Raw genomic sequence first — 21,745 nt, forward strand, 5'->3', positions numbered from 1 at the left:
ACTCCCCAATCAGGTTGTGCTAAATACCCCCAGGTCACCCCCCCTACCCTTGAAACCATAACTAAAGTCATTGGTAGCAACCAGTGAGTGGGAAACATCCCCTGAGGCGCGCAGGGTGGCTACCTACTGACCCTGTACTTGTGACAGGGCGATCGAGCTTTGGCCCAGCGTGCCGGCTCGAGGACCCCCTTCCCCAAGTCCACAAACAAATACACAGCTCCACCAACATGGCAAGGTGGCCTCCGATGTACCCAGCAGACAACAGGAACCGAGCCAGCCAGGACAGCAAGGTCGCAACAGTATGTCAGAGACCTGATTACGTCCTTCACTCCACGTCGTTTAGCCTGTCCTGCGTAGTCGGACCCTCTGCAAGTGTTTGGTTCTTTTGGTCCCTGGCCAGTTGCTTCGCATACTGCAGGGCCGCTTTAGCATCCACGAAAAAGGATGGTTTCCCTGGGCCCTGTACCCTGAGCTTCGCAGGGTAAATGAGCGAATATTTCGTGCCCGTTTGCTGGAAGATTTTTTTCGCCGGCATGAATTCCCTGCGAGCGGCCTGTACTTGCATAGTATAGTCCGGGTAAATGGCGATGGTGTTGCCTTTATATTGCACGACTTTCAGGTCTCTTGCCATACGCAGTATTGTGTCTCGGTCCCTGTAGTTCAAAACGCGTGCAATAATGGGTCGAGATGGGGCTCCCGGTTTAGGCTTCAGTCCCAGTGTTCTGTGTGCCCGTTCAACAAGGAACATCGACGAGAGGCCAGATCCAAACAAGTCTTTCATCATCTGCTCGACATATTGTTCCATGTTGGCAATATCCGTTGTTTCCGCCACCCCCGTGATGCGGATGTTGTTGCGCCTCGAGCGCGCCTCCAAATCCTCGTTCTTTTGCTGTATGAGCGCCAATATTCTATCCATGCCCCTCAGTTTGTTAACGAGGTCAGTCTGACTCTCTTCCGTGTCGGCAACGCGTGCTTCTAACACTTCTACCCTGCCTTCTTGCTTGTCCATTCGCGTTGTGATGCCATCCATACGTTCCGCCAGCGCGTCCATTTTAGTGTCAATGCCCTGCAGACTCGCTTTTAACTCCTGGAACATTGATTTAATGTCCGGATCTTGAGAGCCACTGCGGTCGACCTTTTCAGCTTCGGCGTCTCGAGGTTCGTGGTCCGGCGCTTTCTGTTTGGATTTGTCGAACGTGATCTTCGGCTGTCGGGTGTCCGGCTTGCCCATGGCCGCCGACCAGCGCAATCGGTCGATCGGAGCCGCCACGTCACAGACACCTCTCTCGTCCCCAGCCACTCTTTACCGGGCCCGCGCGGTAGTTAGTCAAGTGAGCAGCCACTGCCAGCAGCCCAGTGGGGCACCTTCTTCTGCGCGGGGGTGCGAACGCCGTTTAGCAATCTGCCCACACGGGACAACTGCAGCGCAATACCCCAACCTCCAGCCACCGCCTACGCACCCGCCACGCTGGAATCTCGCAGCACGGGGCTACGTGGTATCTCAGTACGGTCACAGCAATGCTTCAGGCCCCAGTCCGTTTCTCCGCCAGGTCCGGTGGCGCACGCCGCACCTCCTAAGCGCCAGCACCTAGTGTCTCTCTCCTCACCGGGCGGACCCACTGGTCATCAAGGGGCCGGATCTCTGCAGCCCAACGACCCCGGCACAACGCAGCGACAGCCGCCCCAGCCAGCCCAGATACACCGCTCGCCTAAGTGGGGCTCCTTCGCGCAGTCAGCCTCAGCGCCTCGGATCCGACGATAATGGCCGCCCTCCGTTCCGTGCCACGAGACCCGGGTTGGGGTCCGATGTTCAAAGGGGACCGCGGGTGCCCCCTCCTACCTGAATGTCCGGCACAGCAGCCTCAGCCCACTCGGCCCTGCAATGTTCTCCAGGCGCTGGCGCAGCCACGCTCTCCCGGGTGTCCGGATAATCACTGGGCCCTCGGATCGCGGGGGCGCAGAAAAGTCTCCCTCCGCTCCTCAGCTCCTCCGGCCAGCAACGAACCTCGGCGCAGGGCCCTCCGCCTCCGGAATACGGCCTCGCCCACGGGGGTAGCGCCTGGGGCAGTTCAGGATCTCAGGTCCGGGCCGACCAGCCGCTCGCCGCCACGCAGCACAGGACACCCTCGGGCACAGCCTCACGCCAGTCCCCGGCTTCAGGGATCGCACCAGGCCGTCCAGCCGCCCGCTTCTCGCCAAGCCGTTCACAGCCGCCACATCAACCACCGGAGCGGGAATTCCTCCAGGCAGAGCCCCCACACAGTGTGTCTCAGGGGGGACAAGAGGTCCGAGTCCAGGCACCAGATTTAGAGGATAAACGCCGGATTAATTCGCCCGATCAGCGGAGCTGCGGTTTCAGGCAGCCATTCCGCTTCGCAGCCAGGCCACGCCCCCTGTATTAATAAGATTTCTAATGTTATTCCAGAAGGACAAGCATCTCTGAAACATGGAGAGATGCGGAACTTATCCCAATATATAAGAACGGTGACAAGAATAATCCTGGGAGCTATTGTCCCATACGTCTTATTGACAATTTACAAAATATATTTTGCCATAAGGTTTTGGGAAAGGTCAAGGGTTGAATAATTGATGCTAGTATACTGTCCCCCATGCAAGCTGGTTTCAGACAGAAGACCACTACCATAGACCAAACCTTCTGGTTCACTTTATTGCAATGGAAATATCTCCAGCTATCTAGGGACCATCTTTATGTGGCATTCGTGGACCTCACAACAGCTTTTGATTTGGTACCTAGAACCAAGTTATGGCAAATGCTGGAGCAGATGTGGATGGACCCATCTTTATTACACATAATAACTAGGCTGCATGAATCAAACTATGCACAGGTGAGATGGGGCCCCAAAGGGGAATTAACCAAATGCATTGCGATTGTGCACCAGGGTTGCGTGAATTCCCCAACTCTGGTTTTATTACATATTAACGATGTGCTCAAGCAGTAGCGTAACGATAATTGAGGGGGCCCCCCTGCAAGGTACGTGGAGGGGCCCCCTCCGGACTCTGTCAGGAGCTCCCCGGCCGAAGTGCAGTGCTGAGGGGGCCCCCTGGAGCTTGGGGGCCCTCCCGTACTGCGGGGGATGCGGGGGCCTGTGTTACGCCCCTGTGCTCAAGTACTTGATTGCATTCGTGACTCCCCTAGATTTGGCAAGTCTATACCAGCGCTTATATTCGCTGATGATACTTTATTGATTTTGCGCACCCCTATGGATCTACAAAATCTTTTGAATCAATTTACACTCTGATGAGAGGGGTCTTGAAGTTAATACATCTAAAATAAAGTATGCCCGGGCCGCTCTCAGCTGAGCATCGACGTTGAGAGTTCGGTCCCGGGGAGGCGAACCTGGTTTTGGTGGCCATATTGGGGGTATTCCAGTGCGCGGACGCACTCTAGGCATCTATAAAAGGGGATGACGTCTTCTCCGCGCAGCGGACGCGCATTGCGGATGGGCCGGAGTCATGCCAGAGTCCTGCCAGAGTCCTGCCAGAGTCCTGCCAGAGTCCTGCCAGAGTCCTGCCCGTCTGCGCCCGTCAGCGCAACGGAGGCGCAAGGGGCCAGGGATGCTGCCCGGTGTCTCAGCTCTTCTCCTATTAACCGGCCGTACTCACTCAGCACCCTTAAATCTCTCAGACCGCCCTTGCTAAAATGTCATTATAAACTTTCACCTGGGCAATTGCGCCGTAGTCGGACCTGTAGATGTCTGAAGGAGTCTGGGACAGAACTTCCAGCATCTGTTACTAACTCCTTCAGGAAAATTGGGACACAGGAGCCCCCACCCCCCTTGAAAGAATTAGGCTTTCTCATCAATGCCCGTTCTCTGGTCAAAAATAATTTAGCCTTCAGAGACTTTGTATCTCAAAGGAAACCCTCTTGGGTTTTTGTCACTGAAACGTGGGGTTCGGACTCAGAAGGCCCTGATTTGGTTAATGCTCTCCCTGACGGCTATGCCATGGTAAGACAGGATAGAGAGGGCCGTAAAGGGGGGGGAATAGGTATAGTCTATAAGAACACCTTTACCTGTCGCATGGAGTCTCTTCCTTCTCCCCATAATTCTTTTCAGGCCATGTTCTTATCCCTTAGCTCCTCTCCTATAGAAACCTTTTCTGGTATTCTTATTTACAGACCCCCAGGTCCCAGATCCTCGTTTGGCTCCGACCTTCTGGAAATTATAGAGCCTTTTTTAAATAGGCCCTCTCTTACTATTCTTGGGGATTTTAATTTCCATTTGGAAAACAGTAATTCTAGTGATACGCTATCCCTCGTGGATCTGCTGGCCTCCCTCAATCTTCTTCAAAAGGTGCTATCTTCCACCCATACAGCCGGCCATACGCTAGATGGAGTCTTCACGAACGACCCCAGGTTGGAGTTAGGTCTTTCTATTCCCTTTCCTGGTCCAATCATAATGCAGTCTCCATGGAATTTACTCCTTTTGCCTCTCTCGCCTCTAGAAAAGATATAAACTCATTCCCTGGGTCCCCTCATTGCGAATTTCAAGCTTCTTCCCTCTCAGGATATTGACTCCTCGGCACGAGAGCTTGCGTGTACTATCACAAAGGCACTGGACACCCTTGCCCCCCTCAAATCTCTATACAGCGCCAGGAAACGCCCTTCAGCGCCCTGGTACTCCGACTCTCTCAGAGTTCAGAGGCAGGCATGTAGGAGGCAAGAAAGGCTCTGGAGAGCCCAGCCCAATACGGAAGGTCGGACTAAGCACAGAATTCTCCTCAAGAGTTATAAAGCGGCGGTGCTGGCTGAAAAGCAATCTTATTTCTCTAACCTTACTTCCTCTCTTACTTCCCCTGGAGACCTGTTCAAAATTGTAGACTCTCTATCCCTTGTCCACCACCCAGACCCCATAGTTCCTTCACAAGAACTCTCTGATCAAATCTCTTCCTTTTTTCATTCTAAAATTTTAGACATCTACACAGCCCTCCAGACTGATAATCTTACTCGGGCTCTCTCTCCTGATTTGGGGAATACTACTCTCCCCACTGAAACCTACCCCAGTTTCCCCCTTCTCACGGCCAAGGACCTCAATAAACTTTTGGATTCTCTTAGGTCAGGCTCTCCTCTTGATCCCTGTCCGCTCAAAGTTTTAAAAAACTGTAGAGCAACTCTAATCCCCCCCCCTGTTGGCAGTTATGAACAGGGCTATTACCAGTGGCATTTTTCCAGCCTCCTGGAAAACAGCTATTGTAAAGCCCCTCTTAAAAAAGGCCACCTTGGACCCTAGGATTTTAAAGAACTTTCGTTCCATCTCCCTTCTTCCTGCCCCGGCCAAGATGTTGGAGGCTCATTTGAATTTCCATCTTAGCGCCTTTCTCGATAAAACCTGCCTGCTGGATCCCTCTCAGCATGGTTTCAGAAAGGCGCATAGTACTGAGTCAGCCCTTACAGTGGTGGTCAATAATATCCGCGCTAAGGTCGACAGGGGTCAGCCTACGCTTCTGATCCTGCTCGACCTTACAGCTGCGTTTGACACCCTGTCCCCTACCATCTTGGCCTCCCGTCTCAGTGAGATGGGGGTGGAGGGTCCGGCTCTTAGTCTCCTTTCCTCCTTCCTTAACAACAGGGAGCAAAGGGTTAAATTGGGTGACTTCCTCTCCACCGCCAAGCCTTTGCAGTGCGGGGTCCCTCAGGGCTCTTCTTTGAGCCCTACACTTTTCAACGTTTATCTGGCCCCACTTGCTAGGCTTGTCAGGTCCTTTGGACTGGAAGTTCTCTCGTACGTCGACGACACCCAAATCATGGTCTCCCTGTCACAATCCGTTGGGTCCACGGCCCTAAACTTCAGGAATTGTATGGGGGCCGTGGCAGGTTGGATGACGTCAAACTTTCTAAAGTTGAACGGGGAGAAGACTGAGATCCTTGTGTTCGGGGGAAACAAGGAGGTCTGGTCAGCCGATTGGTGGCCATTGTCTCTGGGATTATGCCCCAGCCATCCCCCGTTGCTCGAAATTTGGGAGTCCTATTTGACACCTCACTTGCTTTTGACAAGCAAGTGAATAGGACCGTTTCCACCTGCTGTGGGGTCCTAAGGGTGCTGAGAAAGCTCACCCATTACCTCACCCCTGACGCCCGGAAACAAGTCTCGGTTGCCCTCTTATCTTCGCGCCTGGACTACTGTAACACCCTATATCTTGGGATGAGCAACAAACTGGTTCATCGGCTGCAAGTGGTCCAGAACGCGGAAGCAAGGTTTGTCGTTAATGCCCCTAGACGCTCCTCAGGAACTGCGATTCGGAAACATCTTCATTGGCTCCCGGTGCATGCCAGGATGAAATTCAAAACCCTGACCATCATTCACGGGGCTCTTCATGACGCAGGGGCCGAGGGCATTAGGTCCCTAGTGTCGTACGACACCCCAGGTAGAGCCCTGCGATCTGCTAGTCTGAAGTTGCTAACCGTCCCACGCGTTGTGAAAGCAAGGTGGGGAGGCAGGGCCTTCTTCGCTCTTGCCCCCAAACTCTGGAATGAGCTTCCCCTTGTCCTCAGGAATCAGGAATCTCTTACCCTATTCCGTAGAGGCCTTAAAACGTTGCTCTTCTCTGAAGCTTACCCCTAATGCGTCTTTCTCTCCGAATCTTTGATCCGGCTGACTGTTTTTCCATCAGTTGCGCCTTGACGCCCTCGGACAAAGTAGCGCATTATAAATTATTTTCCAATCCAATGTGCGCTTCCACCCCCACAGATCCCATTGAGGTGGTTTCAACATGGAAGGGATCCCCCTGCAGAGCAAGGATACATTTGGCTATCTGGGTATTTCAATAGACAAATCCAGTACCTGGGCATCTCATATGGGCAAAGCAAGTGCTTCTCTTTTGCACAGAGCACATGCTGTGTTGAAAAGATATAAAAGCACAACACCAAGATTTGGTTCACCAGCCATTGAAACATTTCGTGTAAAGATCCAGAGTGCAGCTCTGTATGGGGCAGAGATATGGGATTTGTGGGGAAAAAAGTGAAGAAAACCTGTTTCTCAGATCTCTTTTCAACTTACCGTAGAGTATCTAACTATTATTCCCCTAGGTCTTGAAACTGGTCCCAAGCAGATTAGTCATATAGTAGACCAACAACCCTTTCTTTTTTGGGTTGTAACCATACAGTAATTAAATAACTGAGGTCATGAGCATTCCTAATTCCCAATCTATCAAATGGCTTTCTCATTTATAGAAGACCTTTCTAGTGACAGACATGAGCCTACTTTGGACTGCTCCGTCTGTCATTACCACCAATGTGAAATCAGCTGTTAAAGCAGCATATTGGTCATATGTAACTGAACAGTACCATTGTGATGGCGGATTGGAATCGCTGACATCAGCTTTTCTCCAGCTCAAACCTAACCCAGCATTTGAACCTTTCTTTGATGACATAAGACCATGTCCTGCTATGACCTTATTTATTACATTTAGGTTGGGTATCCTCCATATTGGGTGTTATACCAAAAGCTGGAACAACCATCTGGCAGATCTCTCCTCTTGCGGCAGGAGCGGAGCACCCCATGAAGATGCTGAACATCTATTGTTTTTCTGCCCCCAGCACAAACACCCACCTAGGAAATGGCTTAGGCCCCTTTGTAACATCCTAGGGCTCACAAGCTATCTAACAGCCGAGGATATTAAGAATAAATACAGACTGGCTTATTGTATTTGCCTTGAATAGGTATCACAATGCAATCTGGTTAATAAGAAAATGATCTGGCAAACCCATTACAACCACTTACTACTAGGTGATGCCTTGGTAATCGGTCTATTGTAAGGAATTATGACAGCAAGGGGAGGGACATTTATGATTGGCACTTGATTTTAGCAGCTATCACATCCCAGCTATTGATCTTCTCTGTTTTATGCATTTGGAGTTTTAGAAAATCGCGACTGCCATGAACAGCTTCTGATCAATGCATTGGTGATACTGCCTTTGCACTTGCACTTTATGTAATCAGATCAATATACTTTGGCAGCTTTGTTTTATATGATCGTACTTTTTGTTATTGTTCTAACTTGTATGCTCATAATGTGTTAAGTATGTTGTTGTTTATGGCTATGCGTGTTTTATGGGTTCATTGAAACCCGAAATAAACGAATTGAATTGAATTGACTGCATTGTGTAAATACATGGTCAGCATGATATTCAAAGGACACACAGGAAACCAGTATCATAGGTCATGAGACTAGGCACGGACAATCCACTGGCCAGCAGTGTAAGAGCAGTTCAGGAAATAAAAAGATTCAACATGAGGGAGTTGTATTAAAAAAAGATTTGTTATCTTTCTATAAAAACTAAGAAAAAAAGGGTAGCCTGATTATAAGTTTGGACAGCAGATTTTCCATTTACCACCTTGGCGAATTTAAAAACGCCACCTGGAAGGCAGTTGAAAATCCTCAATGTATAGGGCTATCTGTCAGCGCACCAGATGTTATTTACCTACAGTGTTCTACCCCATATGATGGAGTATTGTTTGCCAAAAAATTCACCATTGTTGGTTATTCCTCAATGTCGGTTATTCCCCAATGTTGGTTAATGATTGCTTAAATTCCACCACGAATTGTGGCCAATGCCAGTGTCCCCCAAAGCTTTGGACACTCAGTACAGTGCTCATCCACATGGGTTTCTCCATACCTTGCATGGGGATACATTGCAGCATGTTACACGCAGGATGCATACTTTTCCTGGAGGTCTTTCATGGAATTAACGCTGCCAGTCCAGCCCCTCTGGATTAGGCGCTTGTACATCTCTGCGACAACAAATATATTTTTTATTGAGCCTCACGATATTTTATGCTATCGGGGTTAGGATCTCTATTCACCAAAGTTCAGAATTTAAAAACATTTGCTTATCATGAAATCTTTGAACTTGAAGGGATCAAACTTTCTTTATAAGACCGACGAAAAAAAATAAAGAGGCCGCAAGTAATGCAAAGAAGCATGTGCGTATCCAGCAAATTACCTGACATCCCTATCCATTGTGATTCCGAGTCCAGCCTTCCCTTGCCATACAAGGATCCGTCTGCATTGGGTGTACAGTCCTTTAAATCTGGCCCTGTCTGAGTCTTTCTGAATTTTAGGGAGGCCAGCACTGTGATGCTGTTAGTTTATCACACTGAAATGTGTAAATGTGTTGCCTATTTCTGTCTAAGAATCATAAACCTTCCCCAAATCGGTATAATGTTGTCGCAGATATATACGCTGTCCTTAAAGGGCTGCCACACCACCCTGAAATCGATAAAATTACCCAAGTTCTCTTTGAGATTGAAAACAGCTGTCATCACAATTGTTATCGATGCAAAGGCAGAAAAGACACCGTAAGCGCTCATGCATGTGCTTTCCTTCCCTGACACATTCTGGGATGTTATCCCAGACCCACTTTCCTAAACATAGACCTCACAGAACAACAACGCTGGAGTTCAGTTTCTGCTCTACTTTTAAATGTTGCTTTTAAAATAGTGTGCCTTTGTGCGTACATCCGGTGAGGCGGTACCATCATGACAGATTCTATTTTAAGTGTAGATAAGGCCTATTTAATGAGACAGATCTGTGCTAAGAGTAATTATACACAGGCAAAGCATTTCTGACTTAATTCGAAGGTCTCACTAATAGAACTGAAACCCCTAACTCGCCCTCCTTTCAAAAATCAGCACAGAAACCCCCCATTAGGCTCAGTGTTCCTTTAAATTGCTACCAAGCCCCTTCACAAACTGCTCTCCGGCGTATTGTCCTACTATATTTCTCCCCAGTAGGATACTTCTTTCTCTTCTTAACCTTCCCATTTTGTCAAGTTACTTCACAAGAGACCTTCACATCTCGATGCTATGTACCAAACTTCCCCCCACCTGTGCTGGCTCTGCCACTCAGGGTCCAAGCCAACCTTCTGGTAACCCATCAAAGCTTTAAGCAATCTATCATTGAGAAATTCCTCTCCACCAGAGACGTCAGTTGCCCACTTATTTTTGCTCTCCTTTGGCCCACTACTACTGCCTCTGCCCTGACCTCTTCCCTTCATATTGTCCTCTTCTACTCTTTCCCAGTTTTTTTTACATTTTTTCCTGATTTTCTAAGCATATGTTGCCTTTGTGTCTATCGCTACTGCTTCGCTCATAAACTGTATTGCTCTGTCACCAGCATCCTTGTAAAACAAGCCGGCTTAGCTTCATTGCCATTGTTAGATAAAACACATTGTAGCAATCTTCTTTTATTTTGGTACCCCGGAACCGCTTCGCCTCTTCCGGCATCCACATCGCTGTAATAACCTCCTTTGCCTATATACTTGTCCCTGCTAGGCCAATCAAATCATAGAGGCTCTTGGGGTCTCAAAGGACTGTCTCAAATCCTATGATTCAATCTTCCTTCCTTTTCCTCGCCCCTTATCCCCTTTGTCTACCTTATTCTGCCCTCTTCTCTCTCTGCTTCCCTCATAACTCTACTTCCTCTCTGCCCTTGGACACCATCACATCCCCTTTGTGTTGCCTATCTTGCAACCCAGATTTACCACCTGAACCCCTTCTACATGCCCTGTTCCACTTAGCTGACTGCCTGCCATACTCTAAGTAACCCCCAGAATGTCATGTGTGTTGTAGTTCTCTTTACCCTCACTGATAGCTCTATGCTTTTACTTTTGTATTGAAAAATCTTAGTATTTCCCTGGCATTGCTCCTGCAGGGCACAAATGTTTTTGGTCCAGCGCCTTCGATCTACCTAGGCATTATTTTGAATGAAATCCTATCTCTATAGTTGATCTACGTAAGCCATGTAGTCAGGAGCATCATTGACCTACCTACATAATAGTTGTCGAAACATCAACTAGAGAGGTAATTTTGTAATTCATAGAGTGAAAATTCAAGGCTTGGGTTGGATATCTTGTGGTGCAGTTATTGCCATTTTCATAGTATATTTAGACACATGCTTTATTACTGTGTCTGTTTTGAAAACATTTAAAATAGAAATGAAGTAAAAAATATGAAAACAAAGTAGCACAAATGAAGTCTGTTGACCTCTAGCCTACACTTTTTTAATATCGTTTCTAATTTTAGAAGGAACAGGAGCCTTTTTCCCCCACATGGTTGAAGCCATATCTGTGTGGTCTCTGTTGTCGTTTCAGTCATCACAACTACAGCAAAAATACTGTAAAACGTTCACTATCCAGCCTGGTCTTCTCAAAATGAAGATGTTTTTGCAGTGCCGGTACAGAGAGCCCAGCTGTCTACCAGCGACAGCTTTGTATATAATACTCAAGAGAGCCAATCATTGCTTACGATTGGATGGCTTTGGTGTCATTCTCAGTTGCCTTACTCTTGTTTGTGGCTTTTTTCCCTTTCTGCATTTGACCCGCCCACAGGGCCTTTTTGGTTTGGCTGCTGGTAGATTTGTCATTTCATCCTGTTACAAGCGCAGCATTGCATCCAAGAAAACAGGCCCACGTTTACACAACACCAGTTTGCTCCATTTCAGTGTCACTCAGTAGTCACTAGAAGAACTGCAGCAGAAATGTGTAAGCTACATCAGTCTTGACAGACATTAAAGACATTGAAGACTACTATATTCAGGCAAGGGCAATGCCAACCGGTCTTGCTTGTAAGTAAAGGTAAGGAAGACTGATTGGTATTGCCAATGCTTTTTTGATAAAATGTGGTATCTTAACACTTACTTTTGACCTCCGAACAGCATACATCTCACCAATGGAACCACAAAGAAGTAATTTCTATACACCCTTGTTAACTCACAACCTATTTTGTCCTCCTACATAGAAATACTTAACCCATCTGTGCTTGTATGAGAGTTGGCTATGGCCAACACATTTGAGTGACTTCTCCCCCTATTCAAAATACTTTTCAAATTAATTCTCACATTTGTCTTCCTGTTCAGCTCTTGTCCATTTCACCAATGTGCCAGAAATAAGAACAATAATAGAATAATATGACAAAATAACTGTGTGCAATTACTGCCATTTTCAGGCCATAGAAGGCACAACTGATGATCAAAGTGAAGAAGAACTCGCTTGTGTGGAAGAAGAATTGACGCATCTAGAAGAAGAGCGCATATTGAGAATAAATAACCTTGAAGAACTGGAACAAAAGATAAAAGATTTAAACAACCAGATGGAAGAATCTTCAAGAGAGGTACAGTACTCTAAAAATAAACGTGCATTCATTTAGATTTCTATACAAAAACTTAGTTTTCCCAAGAAATAAAGATCAAGATTGTGTACTAATACATGGGGTAATCATTTAAAAATCTAATTTGTTCATTGAGCAGGAACTCAAGTACATTTTGATTTGGAGCTGCAAAGCTTTTCCATTGGAGACAAACAACAATACATTGCATCCTAATGGACTTGGAATTGGGTGGGAGGAATAGCCGTCATGTCTGTGGAGGAGTACCCATCTGTCAAACTCTAAACGTGCTTCAAGCCACTATGGATATTGACACTGTCTGTTATATTGGTGCAGTGTTCAAGTTTCTTCACCCACAGCCTTGCATGTTGAATGATTGTCAATGAGGTAAGCTAATTGTCAGAGCTACTCTGATTGGTCAAGTGAAAGGCCAATGAGAGAACCCTTTTTGTTGGATTATGCATCTGATCCAAAGCAGTGCTGAGAGTGAAAAAATGATAGGTCAATAAATATCTTCAATAAATGTACTGGGACAGTCTATCGCATTGGGAAATAAGGGGTTCCGTCTTCTTTGTTGTGTGGCTTTGCAAATCACAGTAAGTCAAATGCTAGTCAGCTTTGTAGTCAATGGAACATGCCTGAGCTACCTGCACCATGGTATACCAATTAGAGAAAATCACAAGGTCTGCACAACAAAAGACATCCTGCTCACATTGCAATGTCTTCTGGGTTGCATATTGTTTCTTCGCCTTATGAATTATTTGCAGTGGTTTGATATCCTAAGAGCCTTCATGTGTATGTAGAATCGGTCAAGGGATTCGAAACTTGGGAACCCATTTTCCTTTGTGTGCTTTAAAGTCAATGGGAACCTTCCTAGGCCACTGGATGCGGGATGTAACGTTTCTAACTCATTGATTATTATCTCTTGGCTAAGGCTTTTCCTCATTAGATTGTGGCCATCTGCATTATGCCAATCTGGACTTCCTTGATGTACCCTATGCAATGTCTTGTACCATGGCTGTTGCTATTTCCTTCTACCTCATTCATACCTCACTGTTCACTTTATGGGGCAGAGTCTAGTGCTGTACAATCTGTCTCTGCTGCCGGTAAGGTTTGTTTTCCCCGGTTAAATTGTACCCATGTTGCCTATTCCCTCTCATTGCATTACCCTGCTTCTGATAGCAAAACGCTTCTCATGATTTCGTCTGTCTTAAATTAGTTTGTAAACATCTTGCTTAACTCTGTAAAGCGCTCTGATGCCCTAACGGGTCACGTTTGCACTCTATTAAACACTAAATAAATAAATAAATAAAATGAGCACAAGGATTGTGTTTTTTCACAAGCCCATTTATTCAATACAAAGATGCAATACATTCAATAAAAGTTTAAAAACAATATTATTATTTATTCTTGTTTTGTCTTTTGTCCACAACTCACATGGTCCTTACAACTACTTTCACAAGGACATTGCTCAGATGCCCTACTTATTTATTATAAGTTTTAAGAGAAGACGTGCAAAATTTCAAAAAGTGTTGCCATGCATCCAACGCAGGAGTAGTCTCTTTTACCACTAATAAAAGGATGCTGGGCAAATCTTGAAAGCAATTGTGAACACAAACCATGCATGTGCCTGACTTGCAAAATAGATTGGGTAAGTACCTTGCAGTTCCTGTGAACATTTTATGGCATGACACACCTTCCAGTTAAAGTTAATTTAAGATCTGGACTTCATGTCCTCATAGAAATCTTGAACAGACACATGGCATGGTTCCAAGATATGCAGTGATTAAGCAAGCTGTCTGACATGTATTGTCTCTACCTTGCAAGATCTGTATATTTTCAAGATCTCTAGTCAAGATTTGTATTTCCTGGTTGCTAGTGTAGCACATTGTTTGTGGTATTGCGTATATGTAAAGACTGACAATTAGCTAGTATTTTTTTCTTTGATCTTCATCTGGACATAAATGAAGCCTGTACACCAGTACAGGATCACAACACACCAAATAAGGAATGGAACCTCTGCTTGGTTGTGCACGAGGCCCCCCTCCCCAATCCTTCTAGAGGCCCCAGCAACCTCAAAGCTCAGGGCCTCATTACATTTGCAGAGGAAGGGGCAGGTGGGCATTCTTCCTAAGCCTTCTAGAGGCTCTGGGCCCTTTCCCCTGATCCACAAAACATTCAAATAGTGGATGTGTGTCCCAGTATCCACCCCGGACACCCACAGCAATTTCTGGCTATAGGGCTATGGGAGGAGTCAAGGGAAATGTTTGCCCCCCCCTACTGGCTGCCCAGCCTGCACCATTTGTGGTGTGGCAGGAGCTGGCTCCATCTGTTTGCTCCCGCCCAGCATGGATAGCCCTGGGAGATGGGTTCCCCCTGCTCTCTTCCTCAAACAAGACATATCAGCGCAGGGGGATGTTCCCTCCAGGACCTTTAAGTGGTCCCCCAAAAAAGTAAAAATCAGCAATGGTAGATGGCTCGGTAAGGGGTGCGACACACCCTCCCCACCCCCATAAAAGAAATTGGTCCAGAGTAACTGAGTCTTCGGGGCCATGATAGGGCTAATGCAGGGGGTGGGGTGGGCACATGCCCCTCTCCCCAGGAAAAACAAAAAAAATAAAAGTGAATCTGAAATGAGCGGAGTAGCTGGGGGAGCGCCCCATAATGCCTTGCAAGGTTTAAAAAAATATATTTATGGAATCCACCAAGTATTTCTTTCATGTTATAGAGAACTGCAGGAAGCGAAGCTAACCCCCGGCAACATAATAAAAAACACAGTAAGTCTCCTGGGTCATTGAATCCATGACCCCATTAGAGATTACCATGTTTTAAAAAAAGCAGTTCACGCTGTAGCTGTATGTTCTTTAGCTATAGTGTGAGAAACTCTTGCGGTGGTTCTATGGCTGCATTTTGTAGCCTGACATGTAAATGCTTTTTTAAAATGCATTATTGGAAATATTTTATGAACATCACTTTTATTAATTATTTTTACGTGTGAATTCCTGAAATATACGTTTTGTTTTGGTTCTTGGTGACTATTTTACAAGACAAGAGGTCTGCTCTATATATGTTAAAGTATTGACCCCTTGATAAAGCCACTTTTTATATTTTAGTGTTCTGGCCCTTTTCCAATGTCAGTCTGCCTTATTTAAAAATACACCCTTTATATTGAAACATTACATAGTGGTGCACCTGCGGCGGATAAAATGCATCAGGGGCAAATCTGGCAGTGTGGTCGGTGCATTGGTATCCAAGGTAAAAATTGCGAAAAACTATTTTCTATGGTTCATTTTAAGATCTGACAGCTCCCCAAATACATCCAATTAGTGCAATAGGAGGGAGAGGGACCTCCAGGGGCCGAAAGAAAGATAAAGGTGTCATCCGCATGGAGGGACACTAGATGGTTAACTGCCCCACTTTGATTCCCCAGTCAGACATCGCTGTCGAATCTGGATGGCCAGGCACTCCAGTGCTATAGCACAGAGAAGGGGAGGGATAATAGGCATCCCAGACATGTGCCCCTGCCCACTACCCACCAGTTTGATCATTATCGGCCAACGTTAACATACATGCTGGAATCGAAGAGAACATTTGTGAAGTGGCATTAATAATGCCAGAATGAGCGGCACGTGGTGCGTGAACAAAACATAGACATTGATAATCTATAAAAAAGATCTTAGTACAGTGGTCGAACAGTATAAATACACCACAGAGCAAGGTTACGGACCCACTGAACTAAAGGGGAATGAGTCAGGAAAGAACCTGACAACTCAGATTACAAGCGAACACTCTGTTTAGGTAGCAAATGGTAAATGTAAAGTGGGCATGCGAAAATACATAAAAACACATCCAACCGGTATTTCGAAGAGAATGGTGCCCAGATCCTTACCCTCGTGTATCTGAACGGGGCTTCCCAAATGTTCTCTTCGATTCCAGCATGTATGTTGAGATATATATATATTTTTTTAAAAATGTCTGGTCTCCGCCTTACACCGCCCCTCAACCCATGGGCAACACTCTACCATTGAGTTAGTTAAGTGTGTCTGACACTTATGCTGGACGTCTGACACGTCATCTGTGTATGTTCCTGTTGACATGGTCACCGGGGTGACCGCACTATCACTATGCGAATGGTATTCGGGGTCACAGACAGTCCCTCGCTGTGTTCTCTCGTGAAACTGTGACTGTTTTTATGTACCAGTTCTGTCTAAACCATTCATGTGCGTTTGTCACCCCTCCCTCCTCCTTCTACTCCCCTTCCTTCCTAATCCCTACCTTCCCCTTCTCCTCCCTTTTCCCCCCCCCCGTTTATTTCCCCTACAGGTTACACTAGCTTGGTACGCTCTTTCTGTCTTTGCTGACTAGGTCACTGTACCCCGCAGCCCCGTACCACTCTTAACCTCCTTTAGACGTGGGTTACCCTTTCAATCTCTGGCACCCCCGTCTTCACCGTGCACAACCTTTCACTCTTATTTGGTCCTGATGAAACGCCACTGACCCGTTCGGGCATTTAAGGCGTGAAACATGTCGACCTTTTATTAAAGTCACATTAGCACCTTGCGCTTATTAGTGACCCTGCGACCTTTTGGTCTTTTTACTTTGCCAGAGGCTCCATAATATTAAAATTCACTTTTTGGACACCCCTAGGCATTTTTATTTCACACACCTTGCACGCACGCAATCACTTACCTCTCGGATCCACCTTACTGTTTTTTGGCCCACATACCCGCATTCACCTTACGGCTTTTCTCTTTAAAAGACCTCCGATAAAGAGACCCTTCGGGGGACCGTCGGGCATTGCTGCGCCGGCCCGACGAGGAGCAACAACAAGCCCAATGATGAAGCAAGACATCCCTCGGGGTGTGTGAGGGCTAACTAGAGGCTACATAGAGTCCTCCCCTTTGGGATTGGATCCTTGAGACTGGGGAAATTTCTCTCTGCCTCTTTTCATCTCCCCTCTACCCCCCTCTCCTCCCCCCCTCTACACTCTCTCTTCTATTTCTACTTGTGTTGAGCAGGTGATCGTTATTTTTGTTTCACCGCCAACAGGGAACAATGTCCTCATTGATTTAACTGTCATGAGTGGAGCACGGACATTGGACCATAACCAGCTCCTGGTCCCCCTCTTCTTTTTTTGATTAAGGTGACCATCGTCAGCCATGCCACCTGCTGTTTAAGTTGTCACACCTCTGTCTGGAGGGAAGCAATGTTGTACTCACATTTTCCACCTTGTGCACCACCTTGCGTAAATCTGCCTGGAGCAGATTCACTTCAACATCTTTGTGTGCAATCAACAATCCAATAGTAAGAGGCCCCACTACCCTCGTAACCTCATAAGGAGAAGTGCCACCAGTCAACAGTCAAGTTATATACAGCACCCTGCACCACCACTAACAGCAGGCTACCGCAGGTCTTCACAAGAGGTTCCCCTAGGCCTCAAAGATGAGGGACACTATGGATCACTTTGCTGGAGCCCCCTCTGGTACAGTCCATGTAGCCCTCTCCGAATGCACGTGTCGCTCAGCCAACCCCATGACAAATCCAGCATCAGGCACCCGCCAGCACAAAGGTGACATCTCCTTGCGGCGAGCGCAGCACTCTCCCAGCTGCAATTCCAAAGGTAGGCTGCACCAGCAGCACTAGGCCCCAGCTGGGCCGAATTGGTCCCCAGGGACTCCTCTCCTGATCTGTGGAGTCAAAGACTCTCTATCCCCTGCCAACAAAGGGGGGAAACCGCTCCCACGGTTCACCTACCTACACGGAGGGCCGCGATGGGTCCCCAGCCAAATGTTGCCCCCTGCTCAGGTGTCCTCCAGACAAGAGATTCAGCCAGCACACCCCACAGGGCAACCAGGATTATCTAACCGTCCATAAGGACCCCTGCTGTAGCACCCACACTGGCCCCTACACCGAAATGTCTGTGGGTGGAGGAGGGGTCACTTAGCGGCCACACACAAGTCTGCACTCCCAGCTGACACAGCCTCAGGCTGCGTGGTTCACGCAGGCCATGCTGCTTATTGCGCAGCACTTTCTCTTCCCCCAAGAGGGCTGCAAATTGGTGTCCACTCTTGCCAAGGGCCCCATGGATGCGTGAACAGACGGGCGAAGGCCTGTCAGGGTGAGATAGTCATCTAGGTGGGCAAGATGCTGGAGGATTGGGTGGTGGTCGTACTGTCAGCCATCTTGGTTGGTCACGCCCCCGGACATCTTACTTTATGTTAAAAAAAGCCTTAGAAATGAACTGAAAAAACAAAGGTTGAAGTTACGTCATAGTTAGGAATTGCACTAATATCTTTCTTTACATTAAAAACAATCCTTAGGAATCCAATTAAAACAACAAAGGGACATTACAGTTACCTGAATGTCAGTTACAAACATACCATTTCAAACAAGCAAAACTACTGAAATGCTTCATTCGTATATTTTTGCTCTGTGGACTGTGTAGCTCTTTTTATAGTGAAGATTCACTATGTCACCATTTGATTTGAACTTCTTATAATGATGAAAGGGTACCAGCAGTACATTTTTAGGTCGAGCCTGTAGCAGCGCGCATGCGCTGATCTGGCGAGACTTTTAGTAAGGGGCTTTCAAAAGCTCACCACACACATGCTCGTGCGTGTGTGGCCTATTGCTTGCGGATACCCGCACGGGCGCCATATGTTTTGAATTATCGTGCCCAGACACGGGCGCGATAATATTTGCAATTTAACATTTCTTTATAAAATTCCTTGTGGTCTCCCTTTTTACAGTCTCTCTCCTATTGATTTGTTTCTTTCCAATGCATTTGCCCTCTAAATGATCACCGGTTGCGACATTGTTCATTGTTTATCTAATGGCTCACTTTAAGGGGTGATACTTTTTATTTGGAGTAAATTTGGAGTGTACCAGTATTGTGGGCCTTGAACACCAATGTTAAATAAAGTGTTTGCAATGTATAGTATTGCATTGCAGTATTAATATGGCACTTACTACCTCTACATGGGGTTCTGGAGTGCTTACCTATATGGGCAACATGCTACACATTGTAGGGTGTGTGATTGGGAGGTTGTTGTCTTTGTTTAGATGGGGGAACTGTTTCCATGTTGTGTTAGATGACAACCCAGGTGTGGTTATCGCATGATAGGGTGTAGAGCTTGGCAGTGTGATGGATGAGGAAGAGTGAAAGATAGATGTGAAGTTTATAGTAAGCTAGCAGTTTTGAGTAGTTCTGCAGGTCCATTTGTGGTATTTCTTATGGTCATAGCCTACTTGACTTGCTGATGTACCAGGTTTTCCATTCTGAGATATTTTGTTTTGAGTTTATTGCCCTGGGCAGGCACAAGTTGGAGTAAAAACAATAGTGGGGAGATCTGCTTGGACGGACTTTGTTACTATTATCACATATCTGATTGACATTAGGAGGTGTTATGGAGTGGTCATAGTATGTATCTCATTGGGACCTGCAGTTGTGGACTAAGTTAGAGTCCTCCATTGGTCAGCAACATGTGGCAGATCTCTTCAGCTTTTCCATGCCTGTTTCAATTGATGATGGGTGGTTTATTGCTGTGGAATGGTACAGTACGGGTAGAAAGACATGAACAATAGGGTTCAGACTGTTTGCACTACATCCGTCTGCCTGACCACTGAGTGTTATCGTATTAGCATTAGTGCCGGCCAGGAGAGTATACATGATTTCACATTAGTAAATTATAGCCAGGCTAGATATGTCACCCCTCCATAACTTACCTGGACATACAAAGTTGTCTTCTGGTGAGTTAATCAATATCTGTGAACTGTAGATTGTAGATTGTAGTTGAAGGTGCATTTATTAATCTGAGTCTTAGCTCAGGGTTTTGAGATGTAGGTATTTTGGAAATAGCCACGTTTTCAACTCTCTCCTGAAGTGTACATGCTCCTGAATGCTTTAAACCATTTCTAGTAGTATGTTGCAGTGCTGGGATTCTTGTACTGAGGAGGTAGTGCCTGCTATGGATTTCTTATAGTAATGTGATATAGTGATCTATGGGGCTAGCCTTGAGTGCAGTGTCCTATTTTGTTTGCATTGCTCGATTTTAACTTCCAGGTATAGTGGTCCATTTCCTTGTGAGGCTCTGTGAAAGATGTAGAGTACCTTGAACACAGCTCTTAGGCTACAGAGCCAGTGGTTTGAATGCAGGACTTCTGCCGTGTGGTCTAATGAGAGGAGATGGAGAAGCAGTCTTGTGGCAGCATTTTGGATTAGTTGTATATAGCTATAAATGTCCTTCCACATTTCCAGTACATGAAAATAAATCCTTGTACCCACACATGTTCTCCTGCTAAGCATTAAATCTCCACTACAGTTGCATTTTGGACAATGTTCTGTAAGAGGCTCAAAGCTCCCAAGTTGTCCAGGTCCACTCATAAGTAATTCTTGCCCAGCCAGGTTTTTGCTTTGCATTCTGGAATTTGTAATCAAGCATTCTTCATTACAAAATTGCAACAAGTACCTTAATGCAAAGCAAAAACCTGGACTAGATGAACTACTCTCACATGAACCTGGGCAACTTAAGTGCTCCTAAAGCTTAGTCCTACAACAGTGACATGTTTGAAGTTCATCCGTTTCATGATGTGTTCTTTTTTTTCACACAGTACAGGGCAGTGATTTTCCCAGTCAATGTCGGTCTCATAAATTGTAAAATGTCTCACACAATGGTTATGCGATTTGCTGAATCAAATTATAAAACTGTAAATTGTTTAAAATGTGTTGTGGGTGTCTTAAAATATTACAGAAAGGACTGGTCCAGGGAAATGATCAGACTTTTAAAATTGTCCTAGATGAATATAGAGTGTGCCCTTCTGGAAGGGGAACAGGAATCCGAAGCAGCTCAACTACAGCAAGAAAAGGAGGTGTTGCATCAGCTTAATAAGAAGATCACAGAGCTGGACAGAATTGCAATTTGTGAAAAGGCAAAGGTACAAAATGAAAATATAGTTTCATATTTGCTAACATTTTCTATATTTCTAAGGTATATTTTAACACATGTGCATGGACAAACATTCTCTATTAGTTTCTCTGTGTTACACACATACACACAAACTCTCATTCTCTCTGTTTTGAACTATGTACTTATTTTGCTGCTGCCAAAATACTATTATGACATTTTTATTTGGAATGGATATGCCATATTTTGATCTAATGAAATCCTTTTTTGGCAATAAGGATCAGATTCTATCAAACTGACTCCTAGACCCTTTAGCAACATCACTCTGCGCCTACCTCAACTGTGTCCAAGAGATGGTTTTTGAGAGTCTTCCTTTACAGGTGGATCACCATACCACTGGCAATGTATGACCCTATTTGTAAATTCAACTTGTTCAGTTATCTCCTCAAAAAGCCAGACTAAAAAAACAGAATCCTGCTTGCACGATTTGAGAACATGTTTAGGGATAACAGCGGCCAACGAGGGTGGGTGTGGAAGACTCCTCAGCATCTCGCCGGCCATACCCTTGGCCTGTGTCTGTACTGAAAGTGTAACAATCCAAGGCCAGGAAAGAACTCACCGCTTTACGCATGCTCAATGTTCTCCTTCAATACAATGATAATATACTGTGATAAAAAAAGAAATGGGATTACCAAACTCTTCAAAACGATATGTGGATAT

General features: G+C 46.0%; 1 protein-coding gene across 3 annotated transcripts in view; it reads left to right on the forward strand.

The window, feature by feature from the left end:
• Positions 1-21,745, forward strand: part of PHLDB2 (pleckstrin homology like domain family B member 2) — a 484,972-nt gene that overhangs the window by 173,172 nt on the left and 290,055 nt on the right. For all 3 annotated transcript variants that reach the window (XM_085622330.1, XM_085622331.1, XM_085622332.1), the window contains exons 4-5: positions 11,964-12,128; positions 20,919-21,056. In XM_085622330.1, coding sequence (XP_085478456.1) covers positions 11,964-12,128; positions 20,919-21,056 — 303 coding nt within the window. The remainder of the gene's footprint in view (positions 1-11,963; positions 12,129-20,918; positions 21,057-21,745) is intronic.

The sequence above is a fragment of the Triturus cristatus genome, chromosome 8, assembly GCF_964204655.1.
Source record: "Triturus cristatus chromosome 8, aTriCri1.1, whole genome shotgun sequence".
Lineage (NCBI taxonomy): Eukaryota > Metazoa > Chordata > Amphibia > Caudata > Salamandridae > Triturus > Triturus cristatus.